Source organism: Colletotrichum tamarilloi, assembly GCF_030869305.1.
Source record: "Colletotrichum tamarilloi strain Tom-12 chromosome Unknown Scaffold_19.1, whole genome shotgun sequence".
Taxonomy (NCBI): domain Eukaryota; kingdom Fungi; phylum Ascomycota; class Sordariomycetes; order Glomerellales; family Glomerellaceae; genus Colletotrichum; species Colletotrichum tamarilloi.
The window spans coordinates 97,593-117,786 of NW_026849402.1; the positions used below are offsets into that span (position 1 = coordinate 97,593).

The window sequence follows — 20,194 nt, forward strand, 5'->3', positions numbered from 1 at the left end:
AATAATATACCAAACCAGAAAAACTTGGAGAGAAAGAGAATGGGAAAGAGAGAGGACGTCAATGTGGTTCAATATACCATTTCAATGATGGTACATGATGCAACACCTTACATAGAGAGAGGCGCATTCAATATAGAAGGCGAAGAGTGTAACCGCCAGATTACTTTCCCTATCTTCTGTTCATACTGCCATAACTTGACAAACAATTAATCAATAGCGTCAGAGCCGAATTGTGTATCTTGTGTGTATTGTATTGTGCCATCTCCGTCGGAAGCTCTATCCAGTCCTGGCTGATCGTGTTCGCCAGCAAGCTTGGAGAAAAGTTCCCTGTACGAACGCCCCCCATGACCTTCACAAGTCTCTTCTTATCTGAAGTTACTCGAGCGAGAAGACATCGCTTGCTACCAAAAACATGCACAGTAAAGACAAAGCACAAAAGGCAAAAAGACGTGGGAGGTTCATGTCTGATTCATTAGTCATGATCTATTGTTGCAGGTGCTGTGACTGCAAATGCCTCTGGGACTCTATGTCATCTCTTCTCCTCCTTCTCTGTTTGTCCTCATATCCGCACTTTCATCGGCGGTGACCCTTTTTGTCATTAAGAACCAGAATAGGCAAAAAACCAAGAGGGTGTGATGTGTCATGAAAGAAGGCCGCGCCGTGCCTCCTTTGCCGGCGCAGGTTACGCAGCCAGGCCAGGACCATCTCCTCTCAAAATATAACCGGTGGGCGCAAAGAGCAGTGCAGGTTCGTAACCCAGGGCCAGAAGCCGGTGTTCTCAGTGGTTCCTCACCATGAGGACGTCCACATCTTAGACACTCCGGCTTTTGAACGAAACGCTGCGATGCTTGGTGATGAGCCCCTTATTTCAAGGGGCAAGCTATCCGAAAAGGTGGTGGCAACGAGGTTTCAGTGCTCAAGCCGTGAACGCTTAGCACATCTTGTACTCGCACTGGCCCTCAGCGGCACGAGTGGGGTCCTCGGTCAAGAACTTGTACTCAATCTTGATGTCAAGGTCACGGCGGTTTCTCTCGTTGGGCTTGACGTGCAAGGTACCCTTGACCTCCTCGTTAGCGTGCATGGTGATCATGTCCTTGAGGTAGAAGACAGTCTGCTTCCAGTGGGTGTACTTGGTGTGGGGGCCGGTAGAGAAGCGGATGGGCTTGTGGGCGGCGGTGAAGTCGATGTCGAACCAGGCAACGAGGGCGTGGATGAAGTCATCGCGGCGGGCAGAGAGGTGGAAGGGGGAGGTGAAGGCGAGGTCGGCAACCTGGCACTTGTAGAGGTCCAGGGTCAGGACAGCTGTGGGTTCAGTAACCACCGCCTTCATCTCGACCGTGTCAACCAGGGGCTCGGCGAGAGCAGTGGACTTGAGGGGGCTGTAGTCAAAGCCGTAGACGTTGTCCCAGACTGTCTTGTGGTCAGCCTCTGTTTGCACAATCCAGCGAAGCTTTGCTGAGGCAGTAGTCGTGTGTGGCACTGTAACTTACATCCAATCTTCTCGTCCTTGTAGTCGCCATCCTCGATACCAGCAACGAAGATGGTGGCCTTGTCGGGGAAGATGAGACCGTCGGGGTTCAGGTAGCGGTCACGGGCGTAGAGGACGGTATCCAGCATGGACTCGTAGAGAAGGAAGTAGCCCATCCACTCGGAGATGATAATGTCGACCTTGGGGAAGGGGAGCTCGACCTCCTCCATCTTGCCCTGAATCAGGGTGATCTTGTCGGACAATCCGTTGACGGCAACGATCTCGCGGGCCTTGAAGATGATGGTAGACATGTCGACACCGATAACGTGCTTTGCGCCAGCCTTAGCGGCGAACCTGTGCAAAGAATACATTGTTAGTAGTCGAGCTTTGTTGAGCTGCATAGTTATGGCATTTTGTTTGAGACAGCCGAGCGTACGTACATGGACAGAATGGCGGTACCGCAGCCAACATCGAGGACGACCTTGTCCTTGAAGAGGTGCTTGTTCTGAACAATGGCGTTCATGTAGGAGCGGGTGCGGACCTCATCCTTCAACATCTCCTCGTGGATGCCGTGGTGGTCGTAGCTGTGCAGGAGCGCAAATGTTAGCAATGGTTCTGGGGTTTTGCGGTGGACAACTCTGTAGCTCTGCTGTCCAGCTTGCTGCCATACCTCTTGAAGTAGTGCTGCTCAGAGTGCTCCATGCTCTTGAGCTTCTGCTCAGCAGCGTCGACCTCCATATTGTCGCCTCCCATTTTGATTATTGGTGTATGTGAAATCTTCTTTTTGCGACGACTTTTACCGTCGAAGCTCTCTGGGCCGAAGAAGAAGAAGAGACGAGAAGAAGAAAAACAGGTCGGCTTGGGGTATGTGTAGGATGAATCGCCAAATACACTGGAAAGGATGAGGAAGGAAAGAGAATTTCAGGGTGGGAGAGAAAACACGGGCAGAGGTAGTCGCGCGGTGAAGAAGGAAAGGGTCGGCGGGGCAGGCTGGGCACTGGACCGGGGGAAGACTTTCAACACGATCGGGCAGAATGGACCTGACAGAGACTGGAGGGGAAGGAGGGACTGGCAAAAAAAAATAATCAATCCTGATTGCGCCTCACAATGCCCGTCACCGCCTGCACCCTGCATCGGGCTCAGTCTCCACAACCCACTTTCGGCCAGACCACCTCACCCACCCGAAGTTTTTTTTTTTTTTTTCCCTCCCTTGGTTTTCTTTTTCTTTTTACCCACCAAATAGGTAGCTTTCAGACTGTTGACACTGGCCGACCCTTACTGCCGGCCCGTTCCTCGCCCCTTGCCAGCGCACTACTACGTACGTTGATGGAGTTTAAGGTGTGCGGGTCCGAAGAAGCTTTACTTCAGGTGTACATGAGTACAACGAGGGGCAACATTTTCATGCTTCCAGCAAACGAGTTCATCTTGTTAAACACAACAGCTTTAAGCACAAGCTTGACTGGAGTATCATGTAGATTCTTTTACAAGACTAGAGGAGTCAAAAAACAACAGACCAACAAAAGCCATCCAACGCCGCGCTATGCCAAGTACCGTTAATCAGAGTGTGCCTCGGTCCTTAACACCACCTCTCGTGTGGTTCTCTCCACTTGACCCCAAGAATATCAAATATCTTCTGCTCGTCCTGGCCCTCAACAAGCTCTCCTTCAGTCAACTTGGCGCGTCCGGTACCTCTCATCACATTCTTATAAAGACCTCTTTGGTTGAGTCGCATTCCCTTCTTCGATGCCAGCAGTCGTATGCTGCGATTGAAGATGTCGTTGCCTGTGAAGTAGATCAGTGCCGCCCCTATTTCGGCTTCTGGCACCACTAGGAAGTCCACACGTCTCCAGACTTTCCGGTACTCTCGGTCGTTAAAGCCTTCAATCTTTGGCAAAACGCAACAGCCGTGCCATTTGCTTCCGTCATTGTCCCTGGATCCCGCGAGCCTGGCGACGAGAAACCTTTGCGCTTCAAGTACCCCGATCAGGTCCCGCAGGAAAGGGATCAGTTCCGATGATGCCATGGTCCCTTTCTTCGTGACGATGAAGTCGATATCCCCACTGCTTTGAGCCCCGCGACGATAGCTGCCTCCGACGATGATTTGAACAGTAGGGTCCAGCTTGGCTGCCTCTGACCTGACTACCGCACTTAACCACTTCATCTCGCGCCTGGGGATGCGCGTGTTGAGGTCTTCATAGTGATCGATACCAATTCGTTGGTTCACAGTCAGCTTTGCTTTTTGCTTGAGGTCATCGAGCGTTCGGAATCCCTGAGCGATGTAATGGCTCGCCTGTGTGCTCCCAACACCGTAGATCTTTAGGAATGTCTGCAAAACCTCATCCATCGGATCCGACTCTGCATTTTCCAGTCGTTTGAGGCGATTGGTAGTTACAATCTCCTCAATCTTGTCTGCCAACCTTTGGCCAACACCAGGCAGTCGAATCGCCTCCTCAGCGGTCGAAATCTTGGCGGGTTGCCGCTTAAGCTGTGTAATGGCTTTTCTGTAGGCAATGGGTCGCCATGTGTCGTTGATACGCTCGTAATAGCTGCACATCTGCTGCAAGATCTCAATTGTGCGGGAGTTGGGGTTGTGCTGGTCGCTCCCTAGAGTGCCCCCTTTATGGCACGCGAACTTGTCTTCCCAAGTCATTTCTTTTCGTCCCCTAGTTCTTGCGACAGCTCTTTTCTTCCTTTGACGTTCGTCATCCGAGCCTTCACTGCCTGATACGTGTTCATGTAACTGCGGCGATGTTGCAGAAGCATCATCATCGTCGTCATCATGCTCCAGTGGCAGATCTCTAAACTGCTGCAGCTGGGAAATGACGTGTTCAAGCTCATCTTCTGGTGTAGAGGTTGACTTCTCTGCTGTGGCTGGGACATCTTCGTAAGATCCGACATCTTGTCGAAATGCAGCATCACGTGTAGCCGTTGATTGCACAGCCTCTGTGATATCTCTTAGGACGGAGGGCTCCGCAGTATCGGTCGCAATTCCACTTGTCCTTCCAGAAGACTCCTGACTTCGAGATGGAGTTGACGGCGGTGGAACGTAATCCCACTTTTGGGGATTTGTCTGCCGCTTTTTCAGCGGCAAGTCTCGCGCCGTTGTTCCGGTTGAAGGCTGAACAGTCTGAAGTGAAGTCTTGGGTTCCGCCGAGGTTGGCGAAGGTGGCGACTCAGGACAACCAGATACCTGATATTGCTTCTGTTTTGCGTTGAGCAGTGTCTTGAATCTGATACAGTCAAGCGGGAAATCCTCGTTCAGGACGGTGTACGATGACCCCTCGCTTGCCGAACCGAGCACATTCTCGATGCTCTTCCAGTCGAGGCGCCTGTCGACAATGACGTGCGTCGCATTGTCAAGAGATCTGGTCCACTGGGCACCAAACTCTTGCGCTTTCCGAATCCGAATCTTCCTGGCTGGCGCAATGTCATCATTTGGAATGAAGTGGAATCGCAATCCACGAAAGATCTGCTGCGCCTCGGGTAGCACCTTGATGGGCGGCTCTCTCTTTCTTTTCTTCATCGCGGCGATGGATGGCGAGTTGTCTACGCGATGCGGCAAAATGTGTCTCGTAAGAGGAAGCGGTGTGGTAGCGCTTCTAGTAAGACTGGCCAACGGCTGAAGTGGTGGTCGAGCCAAAGTTTCTGGAATAGGCGTGTCTTCGATGAAGCTGAGGTCTTCAGTGGAAGGTTCCTTCCTGCCGGGACCCTTGATCTCGGCAAGTGGTGTCCGCTCGATGACTTCCTTCCGTTTTAGTTCTGTGAGAGGCGCTGATGCCGGAGCTGAAGAGGTCCGCCTGGGGCTTACGCGCCGTTGTGGCTGTTGTTGTTCTTGCTGGCGAGGAGGAGAAGGATGAAGGAGAGGCGGCTGCAATTCCAGCTGCGGTCTTTCCCTGAGTGGCTGGCGAAGTTGCGCCGCGGCTTGAAACGCTTTCAATTGTTGCCTTGTGCGTTGCTCGGCCTCGTGGAAATCATCGTCATCATCCTCGCCATCCTCGCCTCGCCTGCCAATAGACTCAAGCTGGCGAAAGAAACGCGCTTTGTCTCTGAAGGATGTGTTTGCATCGGCCATTGTAGCAACTGTCGTCAAAGAGGCGCACGGGATACTTTTAGCTTCTCGTGAACCAACGTCATGTCGGTGGCGGTACGTCACTGTTGCCTAGGAGTGGTGGAACAATGGCGACGGAGATGGATGGAAAGATAGAGTGATGCCTGAGTGAAGTCGAGAGAGAGCGGCACACACACCAATACGGAATAGGTAGCTTAAAGGTGAGTTGTCATTTGACGACGTTGTGTTAATGGATGGAAGGGATGGATGTCATTCAAGGACGGGACCCATGAATACCTGGAGGTACTCTGTAAGGTGTTGGAAATGGCCAAATCTGGGTGCCCTGTGGGGAAGGATGCCGCATTAGTGCTGTGGCCACCTGCAAGTCATCCAATTAAGGTCGCCCTCAGCAGTGAACACAGACAGTTGCCCCATGTGAGGAACACAACCCAGAAGCATTGGGCGTCTAATAGGCAGAGGGCTACAGGGCCAAAGGGGTATGTGAGTACAATAGACTGCTTCCAAGCGGGTTTGACGCCCGCCAGGTTGCAACCGATCGACCCAAGCACCCAATAAGGGGATTCTGCAGCAAAATCGGCTTGGCCTCGGTCAGCAGCGCGGGGACCTGCAGGATCCGGTGGGAGCTTCAGGCCATCAGGAATCCTTCCTTGCTTCCAGTTGCCGTAGTGAATTAACCTTCCCAACTCAATCTGAATAGAGTGAACACTACCTGCCTCAAGTACGTCAAACCACGTGTACTCAATACAATACAACAAAGAGACTCAAACCTACCCTTGCGGGCATGACTTAGTAAGTACAATAGATCGCAGCAGCATCGACTTCTTAGCAGCGGGCCAGTGTTTCGTCTATTGAAGTTGAATAAAGAAAAGGTGTTTGTTTGAAATCCTGGTCTGTAGGGCGGAAGAAATTACCCAAAATCGTGACGGGCCGGTCTGGCTTTTTTGACATAATTACAAGGACAGATGCTCGAGAGTACACCGTCTCATTCTTCGCTTCCCATGGTATCATCGTAGCTTTAAATCCAACTAATATATACAATAACATTTTCCTCGTGTCCTCATTCTCCTAGACTGTGGCGTTTCGCTCTGCCACTGTATCGTACAGCTGTCACTCGGCTTTACGGCTCGCCTGGCTCGGCAACTGCAAGCTGAGGCTTCTCCTTAGTTGGACCAGCGACAGTGCCATGAGCTGATTATGGTGTCGTTATGTACAGCGGGGCCGTGTCGAACTAAGAGCGTGTGCAGCATTGGTGCGCCGAGGAAGGGCGATGAGCCGTCAGTGTTGTGTAAAACCCATACTGATCGCGCTTCATTGCGCGTGTCCGAATTGTGAGGGATATTGTGATGACCCGGCAAAGTTGCGGGCATCCATTAAGGGAATGCTGTTGTTCTTCTCCATCGGCTGGAAAGAAGCCATATCGTTGGAGTAGCGGCTAGCAGCCTCGTTGTCCATATCGTTGAGCACCTCTCGAGTGAGCTCGACGTAATCGTAAGCGAACTCGCCAATTTCGGCATCGTCAATACCCAAGATCTCTGCCTCTTCGGTGGCACGAAGACGAAGGCCGGGAATCATGTTCATGATGAAGAGGATAGTGCAAGTGCCGACAAAGGAGTAAGCGCCACCGCTGAAGGAGTCAGCTAACTGATATCCGAGCTGGATCCAGTTGTGGTTGATCCAGCCTCCGTCAATTTCGGAAACGCCATCGAGGTGAGCAATGTAGTTGGCAGCAAAGAAGGCAGTGCAGACATTGCCTACGAGAGCGCCAATGCCGTGAACGGCAAAGATGTCGAGAGCGTCGTCGATTCTGAGGATGAACTTGAGCTTAGTCGCGTAGTTGGCGAAAGCCGCACCAAGAATACCAAAGGGAACAGCAGCCCAGACAGGGACGTATCCTGTATCAAGTCAGCTAATCAAGTTTTGCATGTTTCTTTGCTGTGAATTAAACTCACCGGATCCTGGTGTGATGGAGACCAGACCAGCAACGACACCGGAGCAGAAGCCCACGGTAGACCACTTGCGTTCCAGCCTGTAGTCCAACACGCACCAAGTAATACCGCCGACGCAGGCTGCCAGGTTGGTGACAACAGCGGCAAGAACAGCGCGAAGGTTGGCAGAGAGAGCTGAGCCAGCGTTGAAACCGAACCAGCCAACCCAGAGGAAGACGGTGCCGATAACAATGTGGGTGACATTGTGAGGTCGGTAGTTAAGTTCGTGGGTGCCATGACCGCGGCGCTTGCCCAACATCATCGAGTAGGCCAGAGCGGCTGTACCAGACGCGATATGGACGGGTGTACCTCCGGCGAAGTCGAGACCACCCATCTTGTTGGACCATCCACTAGGGTTCCACGTCCAGCAAGCAATCGGGTCGTAAATGACTGTCGCCCAGATAAACATGAAGATGACGCAGGGGAGCATGCGGCCACGTTCAGCGACAGCTCCAGTCGCAAGAGCAACGGTGATGCAAGAGAACATGCCCTGGTAGACGGCGAACAGAAGATCGGGGAGGCGGCTTGAGCCAACAGAGGGACGGCCGAGAACGTCCTTGAATCCAAAGTTTGAAAGGTCTCCAATGAATGCACCAGCCGAGTGGGAGAAGGTTAGTGAGTAACCCCAGAAGAACCATTGAAAACTGGTGACAGCCGTCGCCATGACGGAAAGCCAAATGAGAGAAAGTGCTGATTTTCTCCTCGCGAGTCCTGAGTAGAAGAAACTAGACGAAACAGTGTCAGTTGGTTGGGTTCCCAAAGCTGTCAGGGTGGAAATTGCCCATACCCGACGCCAGGAATCATAAGCAACACCAGCGCGGTGGCTGTAATCATCCATCCAATGTCACCAGTCTGTGCCTCTTTGTTAGCAGCCGTACCACAGGAAGCATATATCTGCGCTGAGGGTATTTGAAAATGACGTACCTCATACCAAATGTTCAGATCCTCGGTGAGAGAATCTCCTCCTGTGGGACCAGAACCATTGTAGGGTATGAGATGAACATAGTCGAGGTTTTCGAGATCGAGAGGGGATGCCATCGTGACGGTATTGTCGCCGCCGCCGCTATCTTATCGCCGAATCGGCAATTGGAGGGCCTGAGCCTGGACGTAATCGTAGTCGTCGTGGATGGAACCGAGAGCAGCACTTCACTAGAAGTTGGCGAGTTGCAGTCGACGGTCGATGATTGTCGTATTAAGAAGCCTGTCGGCTGGCTCCTCGTATGAGCGAAGCCTCGAAAATGAGCGCAAAGGGCTGTCGCAGGGTGATCGGAAAGGACAGCACTGGGTGAGACGACGGGATGAAGCATTCAGAACGGGCGTGGGATGCGCGAAGCTTATGAATGTGGATGCCCCGGCGCCCCGACTGTCTGCGCAGAGTTGCGTTGCGGGCGGCATGGCGACTAGCCCTGCTTGTGGCGGGCAAGCTAAACGGGTACGGCAGGACTCGCCCGACGCGGCCAAAAAAGCCCATGGTCCAGAGACTCTTCAAGGAGTGCGAGTCTGTGAGAGAAGGAGGCCACAGGCTGCGGCTTGGGACGTCTGGGCTATCCCACGCAGACAGGCCCTGTCCGCCCTGGGCCAAGACCGCCGGCAATGGACTAGGGGGGGTGGCCAGAGTTTTTTCTCGGGGGTGAGGTGAGAGTGGTGTGTGTGGGAGGTCGTGGGAAGCCCTGCGAGAACGAAGCAGGGTTCCAACCAGGGCGAGCCGCGAATAAGGCCAATCGGTACAACTTGGGGTGTGCACTAGGGGGCAAGGCACGGGGGTGGACTCGTGGAGGCTTTGTCGGTTGCGACGCAGATCCATGGATTGTATCCGTACTCTGCAATTCTGTATTTGTACTACGTAGGTTGGTTCTTCTTCTCTTTTCTTGCTGCGTGTTTGTACGGATACGGATGTTTCCTCAATCCTGAAGCCTTTCTCCTGACTCCTTTTGAAGCAAGTCAGCGAGCAACCTGAAGCAACGGGAATGCGGCAATCGTGCTTGTCCAGTGCAGAATTGCAGGTTGGGAAAAGCAATGAAAGTGGTGCGCGGGAACAAGAGCAAGACCCCATAAGAAACGCCTTGGTAAGCAATTGGGGTTGAGCCAAGGTAGCATCCAGAAACCAGAAGGCTTGGGTTTTGATAAGACCCGACGGCTTCAAGACACAACGGCTTCGATACCATAGAGGACCGGTCACCCGTTTTCGGTCTGGCGTAGTCTACTCCATACGTCCGTCCGTCCTCACTTCCAGACCGGATCGTTGCTGACTTGTCAGACTTGTCATCAGACGACGACGAGGCTTTTCCTGCCTCCTGTGTCTGTGATACTAGTTAGTGCTTCAAGGTTCATCAAATAGTTGGTCTCAAAGTCATCTCTTCCCGTACAGTTGGATGAAAGTCGCAATCGAGAAATGCATGTGCTTCCAATTCATTAATCTGACCACGCCCATCCCCAGGCCCCTGTCCAGTTCAACTAGGGTCGAAATCGCCGCAGTTTGGTTATTGGTGGGGGATGAACGGGGGAGGAGAATCCGCAGAACCACAGGCCATTGTTATCAAAGCAAGGGTCTAGTCGTAGCGTGGATTCAGATAACAGCCACGATTATTGCAGCGCGCTCTACTAACGCAGACGCCAATTGCTGGACCGAGCATTCGTAGTTCTCCTCGCCTTTCAGAAGGTCTTGTGTCGTGTACGCAGGTTGTTTGGGCTAATGCCGGCTCGACCGTTGTAACTTGTACGGTACGGATGGGATGGATACCTACCTACCACTTGGCATCCTAATTATCCTGTAGCTAGGTCTTCGTACCGACACAGCCATAACAAGACCCCTCGCTCGCTGTACCAGTGTTTCCTTCAAACACACGAGACGCTCTGGTCTGAACTTTGCAGAATGTCGTTTCTCTTGGAACTTGGAATCACCGAATTTGCCGTAAGAGAGCCCCTGGCCTAAACAGCACTGACGGCCAGCTCCTGGAAGCCTCATCAAACGCGGTCGGGGCAGGATCCGACACTGTGTCTGCAGATGCCGGCAGCTCATTGTTTTGCACATCACGGGCTCGGCGGTTGATCATTCAGAGGGGCCATCGGCAACCATGGCTCGTTTTGTTGAATCAGCCAGCCGGCACCCGGCAGGCCTCAAGGGCAGGAGGCGGCGAAGCAAACGCAGCAGGGCAACGTGCGTGAACGTGCGAGACACAGCTGATGCTGATGCTAAGCAGGAGGATGGAATGGGCAGAGCAGCGCGTTGTAGCGGCCGCAAGGCATGTCAGACGCGGCCAGGAACAGCCGTCTACGGCCCACGAGCAGCGGATGAACACTACGTTTGCGGGCGACGACGACAACGACGACTTTGCGGCGTGCCGTCACACAGAGTGAGAAATTAGCGGCAAGGTCTTGGTGCAGCGGCCGCTATGGCCGCACAAGATCAAAAGTCGTGGAAAAAGGGAATAAATTCGGATGTTCTTTCTCTTTGGTTGATCTCTCTTTTTTGTTTCGGAAGAATTCCTAGGGAAAGGGATGCTGGTAGGTAACCGGGTCTCAGTTGAAAGTCTTGGCCAAACGCCCGCGAGAGCTTAACGTTTTCTCGCAATAGGAATGAATACCTAGGCTTTAGGCGGTGCCTGACGGGCGTATCCGTAGCCGTGCTGCGTGCCGTGAGAGTGCCGTGTCGTGTGTTGCTCGTTGCCCGTTGTTTGAGACGAAGAAGGGCATAGTAGCCGTCATCTCATGTCTCACTGAAACAGACGGGATTTGAGCTGATGATTTCCTGCGGCAGGGCGGGAACTCAAAGTCTGTCCCTCATGCGACGCTGGGGTCGCGAATAGACGGAAGCTGGAAGATTGACTTTTGAGCTGGTCAGAGTTGTTAGCTATTTCATCATGTCATGATTATGAATAGTGTTAGTTATTAAGAAAGATCGTGGAGGAATGACAAGTCTTGGCCTTGTTTTCGCATGTCGGGATGTTTGGTGGAATTCGGACAAGTTTGAGCAACTGTCCGTGGTGCGGCGGGCTGCAAGGTGAAGGTGTAATTGCAGCCAACGTACCTGCCATGTCACGGTGTGTGGTGCCTGCCTCAACATCGACAAAATTCGCAACCAAGAGCTATTCCTTCCCACCTGCCTGGTGGTGGTGATATCAAACACCTAACGCCAGATTGGGAAAGCGAACAAGGATGACAAGCAGTCCCGCCGCTACCATCCTGATGGGAGACCGACAGGCCAGGAGCTGCCCGAGAAAGGCAGCAGATGGCAAGGGCCCGACAGATCAGACTCCTCATCAGAGGCAAGGGCACCGGCCGAAGAGGCCGAGTAACCACATTTTGTCATGATAAGCTATTCGCCCATGATTGGTCGATAAAGCCCTGGTCAGAACAACGGCAGCCTCCCCCGGCCAGGGTCAACTTGCCAAGCACTGCTACTGTGCATTTCTGTGCTACGAATGGAAGTACATAGCGATGCCAGGTGGGGGCGAGGTCTGCATTTCGAACCTTCTTTGCTTTTTATGAACCCCTGCCGTCAATCTCAATCCCATCATCAACTACGGAGTACGTACATCCCTCCTTGTCCACGCAACTTCAACACCTCACCTCCTATCACCGAAGCCAGCCTATGAGATGCCTCTACAGGATGCGGTCTTCATCATGTCCCCGTCACCAATTCTGGAGTTCTAAAATGTCCAGCCGTCCGTCCATTTCCAATGAATGACACAGCACTGACTGTCCTTGCTAATTGGCCTCTCTTTGTTATCCAAGCTATATCGAACCAACAGCAAACTGACTTCATATCAATCTCATCATCCTTGCTTGGCAGACTGGTCAATTGCAAAGTTGCACACGCAGAACAGCCACGAATACGGATCCTCCTTCTGATACTACACCAGGTGTAACTTTTCTCGATCCAGAAATCCTCCGAGGCGCCTACCCTGTGTCGGAACTTGGTACCTACTTCCATCTCTCAATACCTATCGCCGGTGCTTCATCTCGGCCTGCAGGGGCTGTCAGGTCGCCTTACAACCTGTTCCACATAAGCTGGCGTACCGAGTACATACCATCGGCTGCACCAAGCCTCCCGGCCGTTGGTTTGTCAACTTCCGTTGACCGAAACTATGTACGTGGACTACAGTCTGTTCGCACATCTTCTTCGCCTTCCAGAACCGGAATCTCGATCGGCGCTGCATCCTCTTTGCGGCAAGCACTTGGCAATACCACCAACTAGTGGTGCTTTTTATCTAGGAGATTCGTTGTTAGTTGGGCTGCTAAGGCATGGCAATGGAGTTCGAGAAGCATCAGCTCAGAGACCGTGCTCAAATTGAGCTGCCTTATCCCCCACGGTGGCCCTCGTCTATCTTCACGCCATGAGAGGGAGCTCACACAGCCCGCCACCAGGGCACCAGGGTTTGGCCACCACTTCCAGCCCAGATCAAATTGTTCAATTCTTCTCGTCATACAATCAATGACTAGGATATCTATCTCCCCGGATTAAAGGGGTTCCAATACCACCCCCAGGAACCTCCTCCGGCCACCTCGTCACGTCATTCGACCAAAGCTCCTGATCCGCACCAGGAAATCATTATGAGCTCCGCCTACCAAGTGCTTGGCCTAGACCCTCACACCCTCTCTGGCATCTGTCTCCTGCAGGTGTGTATATCCGTACCTTGACAAGACTAGTGCTTGATTATCTTGTCAGCAATGACATTACCAACGGGGCGTTGCGCCCCCATCTGCAGACTACAAATGTCTTTGGTCGGAGACGACCGCTGAGCATGAGCATGATAACTGTTTACAACACACAGACTGTAATGACAGCTCGGGTTTCTTCATCGACAATGAGCTAGAGGGCACACAGACATTCCACAATCTCCAAAGCAAATACACACTCCCATGCCGTCTTGAGAATTTTGAAAGGGGGGGGGGGGGGGTTCAACGGCATCGACAGTAATTGGATTACGAAGTGTTGACTGGCCAGGAGGTAAAATGAAATCACACGCGTTGCAGATGCGGAAGCTAAGCTCTGTAACACTCGAATCTTGCTCCAAGAGGAAGCTCCTTTTCGCCGTACCCTGCGCTCGCAAATTGCTAGCCAGTAGCCACAGCGGTGGTCGCTGCTCGCTCCACAACTTGTGCTGCTATCCTCGGTCTTCACGGCCTCACTACAAATCACCATGCATGTCTTGATCTTGAGGCAACAGCACATCCTGTCCCGGAGGGGGCCAGCCAGTTATCTCCACAATGAGCCGCCCTACCGCGAGCACCGCCCTTGGTATCGGTCCCGCCCCCAGGCGTAGTGTATCTCCTGGATTCATGGGTGGAACATGCAGCTCGGTTTCCAGTTTATCGAAGCTAACGGAACACGGATATTGTACGATTCTCAGGGTTACGTCTCCCCCGGTTCTGGCGTCAATCTTATTCGCAACCAACTTCGGATCTGGAACTCTTCACCGTGGGTGACGGCTGAAGCATGAGGAAGCAATCTCGCCTATCCGTCTAGCTATTCGAGTTTCTTCATGGAGTTACGAGGGCTTGCCTGCCCGAATGTTGTTGAGAGTAAAAGTCCGAGGCTCCGTCGGCGGTTTGCCCAGCCGGACGAGTTGATAACTCATCAAAGCCCAAAGGCTTCTCTCAACCATGGACGACGCGGACATCGTGCGCACCTCGAGGGAACTGACGGGAATTAGGATATCGGGCCTGGAGTGGCTTGAGCAAAACAGGGCAGACATTGAAACGTCCCTGACCGCACATCTATCGCCAAGAGGGAACCCATCGGTATCCTCAAGGGCAGTGCCGAACGACTCAGTCAGGGATAGTTGGGGAATCAAAAATTTGAACAGACGATGACTGTTTCATGGGGTTGTGCTCGAAGCCGACCTTCAACTTCCTCGTTTCCTTCTCCTAGGTACTTCTGGCAGTTCATGCTGAAGGCCAACGCATTTCTCCTGTGTCTGACGATTGAAGCAAATCTCTCCATCCCTACCTCTCCCTCTGAACTCAAATCCGGCTGCAGCGGATAGAGCGGCTTGATCAAGCTGCGTGAGCGCCTTGGTTCGCCCATGATATCGCGCCTCCCTGACGGTTAGGGTGGGTAAGTGACGCCTTGCCTGTCTCCTTTCTGCGCTTGTGCGGACTCGTGCTCTTGCTGTGTGCTTTGCACCGCTGTCGTGTTGTTGTTAATCTCTTGAGAAGTACGAGATGTACTCTTGCGACCTGCAAGCACAGAAAAGGAAGAGAAGTAGAGACCCAACGATAAACTTGTCTACGATCAGGTAGATGGTAGGTCATCCGTGTCTGACGTGGAATTAAGGCAGTGATCAATCCTGCTACAGTCTACCTTACTCTGTAGATGTTCATTCTACCTTGTTCGCTGCCTACAAAGACATGGAACAATCTCAATCTCTCACAGTATTATACAAGCTTTCTGCCCCAGGCTGCGGGAGTATCCATCGCAGACACGCTGCAAAGCAACGGGCAGTTAAAGGCCATAGTAGTTGGGGATAACCAGGGTAGCTTAAATCAACATCCTTGAACTAATATCTTACGTCTTGGAAGACAACTGCTATCAATCACGTCTTTTTCTTCTTCTCAAAATACACCCTACTGAAACCCTCTCTGTAATCAAAAGTCGCCCACGTACTTTTTGTTCTTAGCACTCCAGGTCAAATCCCAAACTAACCGATGAGAGACCCCCTAGGCAAAAGCCCCCAGTGACCGCCGCAGGAACACTTTCTCTGCTGCGCCAACACAAAGGTGAAGCCCGGCCGCGAGCCAAAGACGTCCTCCATGACGGCCGAGCACCGCACGCAGCGCCTCCACTGCGCCGTCTTGGCTTCCTCGGCTTCCTTACCGCCGCTGGCGCTGTTGCTGTTGCTGCTACCAGCGGCACCACTGCCGCCGCTGCCTCCAGCACGAGAACTGGGAGGCGGGCCGACCAGCTCAACGCGTTTGAACACGTCAATGAACCGGCTCTTGGCCTTGCGCGCCGCAAGCGTCCGGCGATCGTCGTCCACCTCGAGGAGGTCGTAGTCTGCAAAGAAGAGCTTGGACGGGTCGGCCAGGCCGCGGTAGGCCCGGAGGTCCGTGTTGAAGAACTTGAGCAGCACGCCGAGGAAGGCGGGCGGCGGCGACGACGCGAGGAGCATGTTGAGCTCGCAGTGCATCTGGGCGGTCTTGATCTGCGCGTCGACGGCCTTTTGCGCGGCTGCGCCGGCGCCGGGCGGGTTCTTGCTCGCGAGGGAGGCGAGGGAGGTCTGGTACGCGGTGCGAATGTCGTTGTTGAGGACGGTCAGGAGGCGGTCGAACTCCTGCACTTTAATCAGGCTGCTCGAGGTGACGCGCTGCATCTTCTGGTAGGCCTTATAGAGGACGACGTGGAGGCCCTTTGCCTGGGAGGACGGGTCCGTGGCATTCTGCATCGCGGCGCGGCGCTCGTAGAACTCGATGGCGCGGTTGGAGAGGATCTCGAGGTGGAGGATGCGGCGGCAGACTGCGGAGAGGAAGCCGCGGGTGGAGGAGCACAGGAGGAGGTGGAGGGAGACGTCAGAGCGGGACTGCAGGTAGGCGCTCATCTCGGAGAAGCGCTGCGGGGTGAGGAGGGCGAGGAACTGCGGGTCGTCGAGGAGGGCGAAGAGCGAGTCGGTGAGCCAGGCGAGTAGGTCGAGGGACCACTTTGCGCAGCCCGCGAGGGCGTCGACGACCTCGTGCTCGTCGAGTGGGCTGAGCTTCTCGCGGATGTTGACGGGAGTATTGCTCGCGATCGTGATGAGGATGACGACGTTGCGTGCGTTGAGGGCCAGCATGGCGAACTTGCCGCCAAAGGTCCGGGGCTGGAACATGCCCTTGTATCCGAGGTGGTTGAGAATGCTCAGGCACATTTGTAGCGAACTGTTCCGTACAAGACTGTCGTGGTGGGTGTCTTCTGAGTAGTCCACCGGGACCTTGAGCATCCGTACGATCTCATTGATCCAGTCAAACGTGAAGCCTGAAAGTGTTAGTGATGGATTCGGAACGGCGACGGGAAACAACGCACGCTTCTTATTCGCAAAGGGTCGAGCGACGGCCAGTATGTCGTCGTAGTTGATGTTATTGAACGTCGCCGTCGACGCCGCCACAGTCAGAGCTGCCAAGGTGGCCGCATACGGTGCTACATCTAGGTTAGTCAAGGGCAGGAGGACACATAGGGGTTGTTTTGCAAAATACCATCTTGGTTAGAGTTTCCTATGTCTCCCAGAGGATGGTGAAGTCTACTCCACTTGACCTTGCCGTCGTCTTGAACCTTGACTACAGAACAATTGGTCGGAGAGAAGGCCATTTGTAAGCCTAGAGTATCTTGTTAGCTCCATCAAGCAATTTAGTTGCATTACTTGGACTCACATGGTGAATCATCCTGCAAGGTGAACCCCACTTGACCCAATGTCATGACTCTGTCGAGATTCATCTCATTGTAGACTTCCTGTAGAGTATACCTATCGCGGTATTCCACCGAGCCATCACTGAAGGCCAAGCAGACGACGTTGCCGTACTGGATGGTATGAAGACCAATCACGGCCTTATTGATGACTACGGGGTCGCACTTCTTGAGTCGACAAGTAGGCTTTGATGATATTAGACCAGAACTTGACTTCTCAAGGTCGAGTGACTTACAGCTGGAGCCGTTCCTGTACTATTCCTGCGACTTCCAAGCTGCTCAAAGGCAGGATGAAGACTTTGAGGCTGATCGCTAGGAACCTCCCACTTGTCGATGATACTTTGCGTTTCCTGATATGGGGTATTGGGTGTTGGCACGTAAGTACGAACTGCGAGGATGACGAGAGGAGCTCCCTGGCCATTGGGGTCCATGACCGACGGTAAAATCTCCAAGTGTGTCAGTTGCGTCGCGGCTGAGTCTACCGGTGTCGTGGATGGACCGCTGGGTAGCCAGGTAGAGATGGCGACGTGCTTCTCGTGCAAGGTAGGGTTAAGAGCTTGGCTGCCTGGCGGTGGCTTGGTATCGGATTGAGATTGCGGCAGTCCCCAATGAATGCCAACTTTCACTACTCGTATTTGCTTGTTGGTGGTGGCCAGGGCAATCCACAGGTAGCCTACTCTCTGTCAGTCACATGTGAACATATGTGCGGGTTTCGCTACTTGCCCTTGTCGCTGTGAAGTGCTGCATGTGTGATCAAGTCGTCGGATGAGTTGACACTCTCGAGCTCAAGCGAGGTTTCTTCGATCTTATTGTTGTTCTGAGCCCAAAACATCTTCAGATGCCCGTTTGTCGTCACACACAACAGAGCACTCTTGGATGGATTCGGGTGCCACGGGCCCCCGGCACGTACGAAGGAGCTTTCGTACCTATATTGGTTGCCATCTTTCACAGCCGGTCCGTGGCTCACCCAGTACTGACCGATCAGCTAGGTAGAAGGGTCTCGGGAGGGCTTGATGCTCACCTGTTTGCTTTGAGGAGCAAGTGGTAGCCAGTAGCTTCCGACAATGGCATGGAGGTCGTCGGAAGGGTCATGATCCCATTTCCGTGTTGCGAAGGGCCGGTTCAGAGTGATGGAATAGGTCAGAATGGCAACTCGGCCAGTCGCGTCGATGACGGCTAGTTCAGGGCTTGCTGTTGAGGCCCAGGCGAGGTGTATTATGGGGCTTGAAGGATTGATGCTGATGAGATCAACTTTTGTAGGCTCACTGAGACCCCAGTCGCCATTGTCAGGATGAGAACGCAGGAACCTGGCTTCCAGTGTCTTTCCGTCTGGTGAAACTGAGGCTATTGCGCCGGATCTGGACCATGCGACTCCCCTACAAGAATTGTGAGATCTGGGATACATTGTGCATGGTTGTGGGATGTTTCTCACTGGCAACAGCCGCGGGTGCGCAGCTCATCGATCCTTTGGCGCAGTTGTTTCGATGGAGGGCGGGCCGTATGAAGAGACAGGCCGCCAACGCCGTCGCCAAAGAGGTCGTCGACGTCGAGCTGGTCGACCTGCATGGCCCCATTCATGCCGTTTTCGAGCATGAGCGGCATCTTTTCTTCGGTCATGTGTGCGTGCGTGTTGGTGCCGAAATATCGGGCTGGCGCGCAAACAACACTCAGGGTGTCAGCCACGTAGACAGGACGCGGCTGGAGTGGTGTCTTAAGGTGAGAGATCAAGAGGCCGGCAGACGCTCATTTTAAGAGCCAGAAGAAGCAAAAGTTGCCGTTACACACAGTAGGATACGTGACCCCCTCAATGAGATTAACAAAACTACGAATTGCTGTTGTACTGCCTTGATGACTTTGGGGCTTGACAAATGGTACTCCCAGATGTGGCTGAATGGAGATTGGAGCAAAATGCATGTATCCGTACTCCGTAAGTCGATAGTTATCGTTACCTTAGGTGGATCGCGGCTCTTGAGAGGCGGACTGGGGCCAATGGAGTGCAGAGACAAAGTCCGCCAGGCCACACCTTACCTCAGCCTCAAGTTCACCTCACGCACGCACACGCGAGAAGAGTAAGGAGGAGTGGAGAAACTTCACATGGAGCTAGTCCAAGTTAGGCCTATCCAGATATCCATCAATAAGGCAGGAACCTTGGGAGTAGGAAACGGTGCTTGTGGCTAATGGATGTGGCTGGTGCTTCGACCCCAACTCCAGCATCTTCGAACTGCAGGTCGCACCCCATTATCAAACGCTGTGGGGAAGTTGGAACCCGTGACGTCCATCCAATGATCCCTGCAGGGTGAGAAGGGCCGGGCCCCTCTTCGATCGTGACAGGGGTGGCTGCCAAAGGACGGACAGACGTGGACAGGCGTACAGGGCAGAGACGAGGTCAGTGTTCCCGGGCAACGGGCGTCCACCCCGTCCGGCTCGCCCGCCCTGTGGGTGCAGATGCACTGGTGTTGTGCTCTTGTCGCTTTTTTGGCCCCCGCGACTCGGCCGCGTTTCAGCCGACCGCCTTGCACGTCGGTGGCCGCGACAGGATGAAAACACAACAGCATTGTCCATTCGAGTACTTCGTACGTCAGGCACATACGAAGTAAGTAATTTTCATTTAAGGCGCCAATCGGCGATGGATGTTTGCTTCCATTTAAACTCTCCGAGCCTGTCGTCAAGATTGGATTTGTGTTCGTTTGCCTGGGTCTCGGACATCTGCAAAATGACGTCGGTTTCGCCAACTCTCTTCGCGAGGCGAAATGAGAGTTATTACCGACCATTTACCCATTATTCGTGGAGGTGAAGATTCTCGCTGTAGCAAAAGACGCTGCTGCGGAGTATTTCCATCACTGTCGGGCGCGGATACATTCCGGCTACGCGTAGCCCATGAGTCGAATGAGGTATCTTGGGGTGCATCTGTGTAGGTGAGGCAGGCACGACGAGCAAGGTACCTTACCTACTTAGGTTACTGCAACTCACCGCTGCACCGACAGGCAACTCGTGCCCGTATACCACGGACAACCGCCGTAAGCTTGATACAATCGAATTTTGGTGATGAACGATAAAACAATGAGAGCACGCAGCGTGCTGGTATTTGACTTGAACGAGGCTTTGTGACGCTTCAGACTGAATTTAGTAGTGGCTAGGTGGACATTGCCTTGCCCGAAGATGCATCTCCAAAAGAAGCCCTTTCTGTGGGATAAGGCAACAAAGTAAAATACAACAGCCGAGTCATTTTTTTTCTCAAAAAGGAAGAACAAACAGCGGGGTTGGCCGGCGTCATCCTCGTCATGCCCCAAAGA

The 20,194-nt window shown here is 53.3% G+C and overlaps 7 protein-coding genes across 7 annotated transcripts; 2 read left to right on the forward strand and 5 right to left on the reverse strand.

Annotated features, from left to right (window-relative positions):
- Positions 1 to 931: 931 nt before the first annotated feature.
- On the reverse strand, positions 932 to 2,221 carry CTAM01_06666 (protein arginine N-methyltransferase; the record flags this gene model as incomplete). The annotated part of the gene is made up of 4 exons (XM_060522693.1): positions 932 to 1,410; positions 1,491 to 1,822; positions 1,909 to 2,052; positions 2,139 to 2,221. The coding sequence occupies 4 exons, from the start codon at positions 2,219 to 2,221 to the stop codon at positions 932 to 934; spliced, it is 1,038 nt and encodes a 345-aa protein (XP_060382538.1).
- An 823-nt stretch (positions 2,222 to 3,044) lies between these two features.
- CTAM01_06667 (uncharacterized protein) lies at positions 3,045 to 5,540 on the reverse strand (the record flags this gene model as incomplete). Its single annotated transcript, XM_060522694.1, has 1 exon — positions 3,045 to 5,540. The coding sequence occupies one exon, from the start codon at positions 5,538 to 5,540 to the stop codon at positions 3,045 to 3,047; it is 2,496 nt and encodes an 831-aa protein (XP_060382539.1).
- Positions 5,541 to 6,845: 1,305 nt separating this feature from the next.
- On the reverse strand, positions 6,846 to 8,560 carry CTAM01_06668 (ammonium transporter; the record flags this gene model as incomplete). The annotated part of the gene is made up of 4 exons (XM_060522695.1): positions 6,846 to 7,429; positions 7,487 to 8,247; positions 8,310 to 8,374; positions 8,447 to 8,560. The coding sequence occupies 4 exons, from the start codon at positions 8,558 to 8,560 to the stop codon at positions 6,846 to 6,848; spliced, it is 1,524 nt and encodes a 507-aa protein (XP_060382540.1).
- Positions 8,561 to 8,862: 302 nt separating this feature from the next.
- On the forward strand, positions 8,863 to 9,156 carry CTAM01_06669 (uncharacterized protein; the record flags this gene model as incomplete). Its single annotated transcript, XM_060522696.1, has 1 exon — positions 8,863 to 9,156. One exon carries the CDS (start codon positions 8,863 to 8,865, stop codon positions 9,154 to 9,156), a length of 294 nt encoding a protein of 97 aa, XP_060382541.1.
- Positions 9,157 to 10,596: 1,440 nt separating this feature from the next.
- CTAM01_06670 (uncharacterized protein) lies at positions 10,597 to 10,879 on the forward strand (the record flags this gene model as incomplete). The annotated part of the gene is made up of 2 exons (XM_060522697.1): positions 10,597 to 10,679; positions 10,723 to 10,879. The coding sequence occupies 2 exons, from the start codon at positions 10,597 to 10,599 to the stop codon at positions 10,877 to 10,879; spliced, it is 240 nt and encodes a 79-aa protein (XP_060382542.1).
- Positions 10,880 to 13,334: 2,455 nt separating this feature from the next.
- On the reverse strand, positions 13,335 to 13,667 carry CTAM01_06671 (uncharacterized protein; the record flags this gene model as incomplete). Its single annotated transcript, XM_060522698.1, has 1 exon — positions 13,335 to 13,667. The coding sequence occupies one exon, from the start codon at positions 13,665 to 13,667 to the stop codon at positions 13,335 to 13,337; it is 333 nt and encodes a 110-aa protein (XP_060382543.1).
- Positions 13,668 to 15,165: 1,498 nt separating this feature from the next.
- On the reverse strand, positions 15,166 to 18,641 carry CTAM01_06672 (RNA polymerase II Mediator complex subunit Sin4; the record flags this gene model as incomplete). Its single annotated transcript, XM_060522699.1, has 6 exons — positions 15,166 to 16,637; positions 16,694 to 16,813; positions 16,868 to 17,087; positions 17,138 to 17,581; positions 17,923 to 18,277; positions 18,334 to 18,641. Coding segments are annotated over 6 exons (2,919 nt in total), but the record flags the coding sequence as incomplete, so codon positions are not given.
- Positions 18,642 to 20,194: the final 1,553 nt, after the last annotated feature.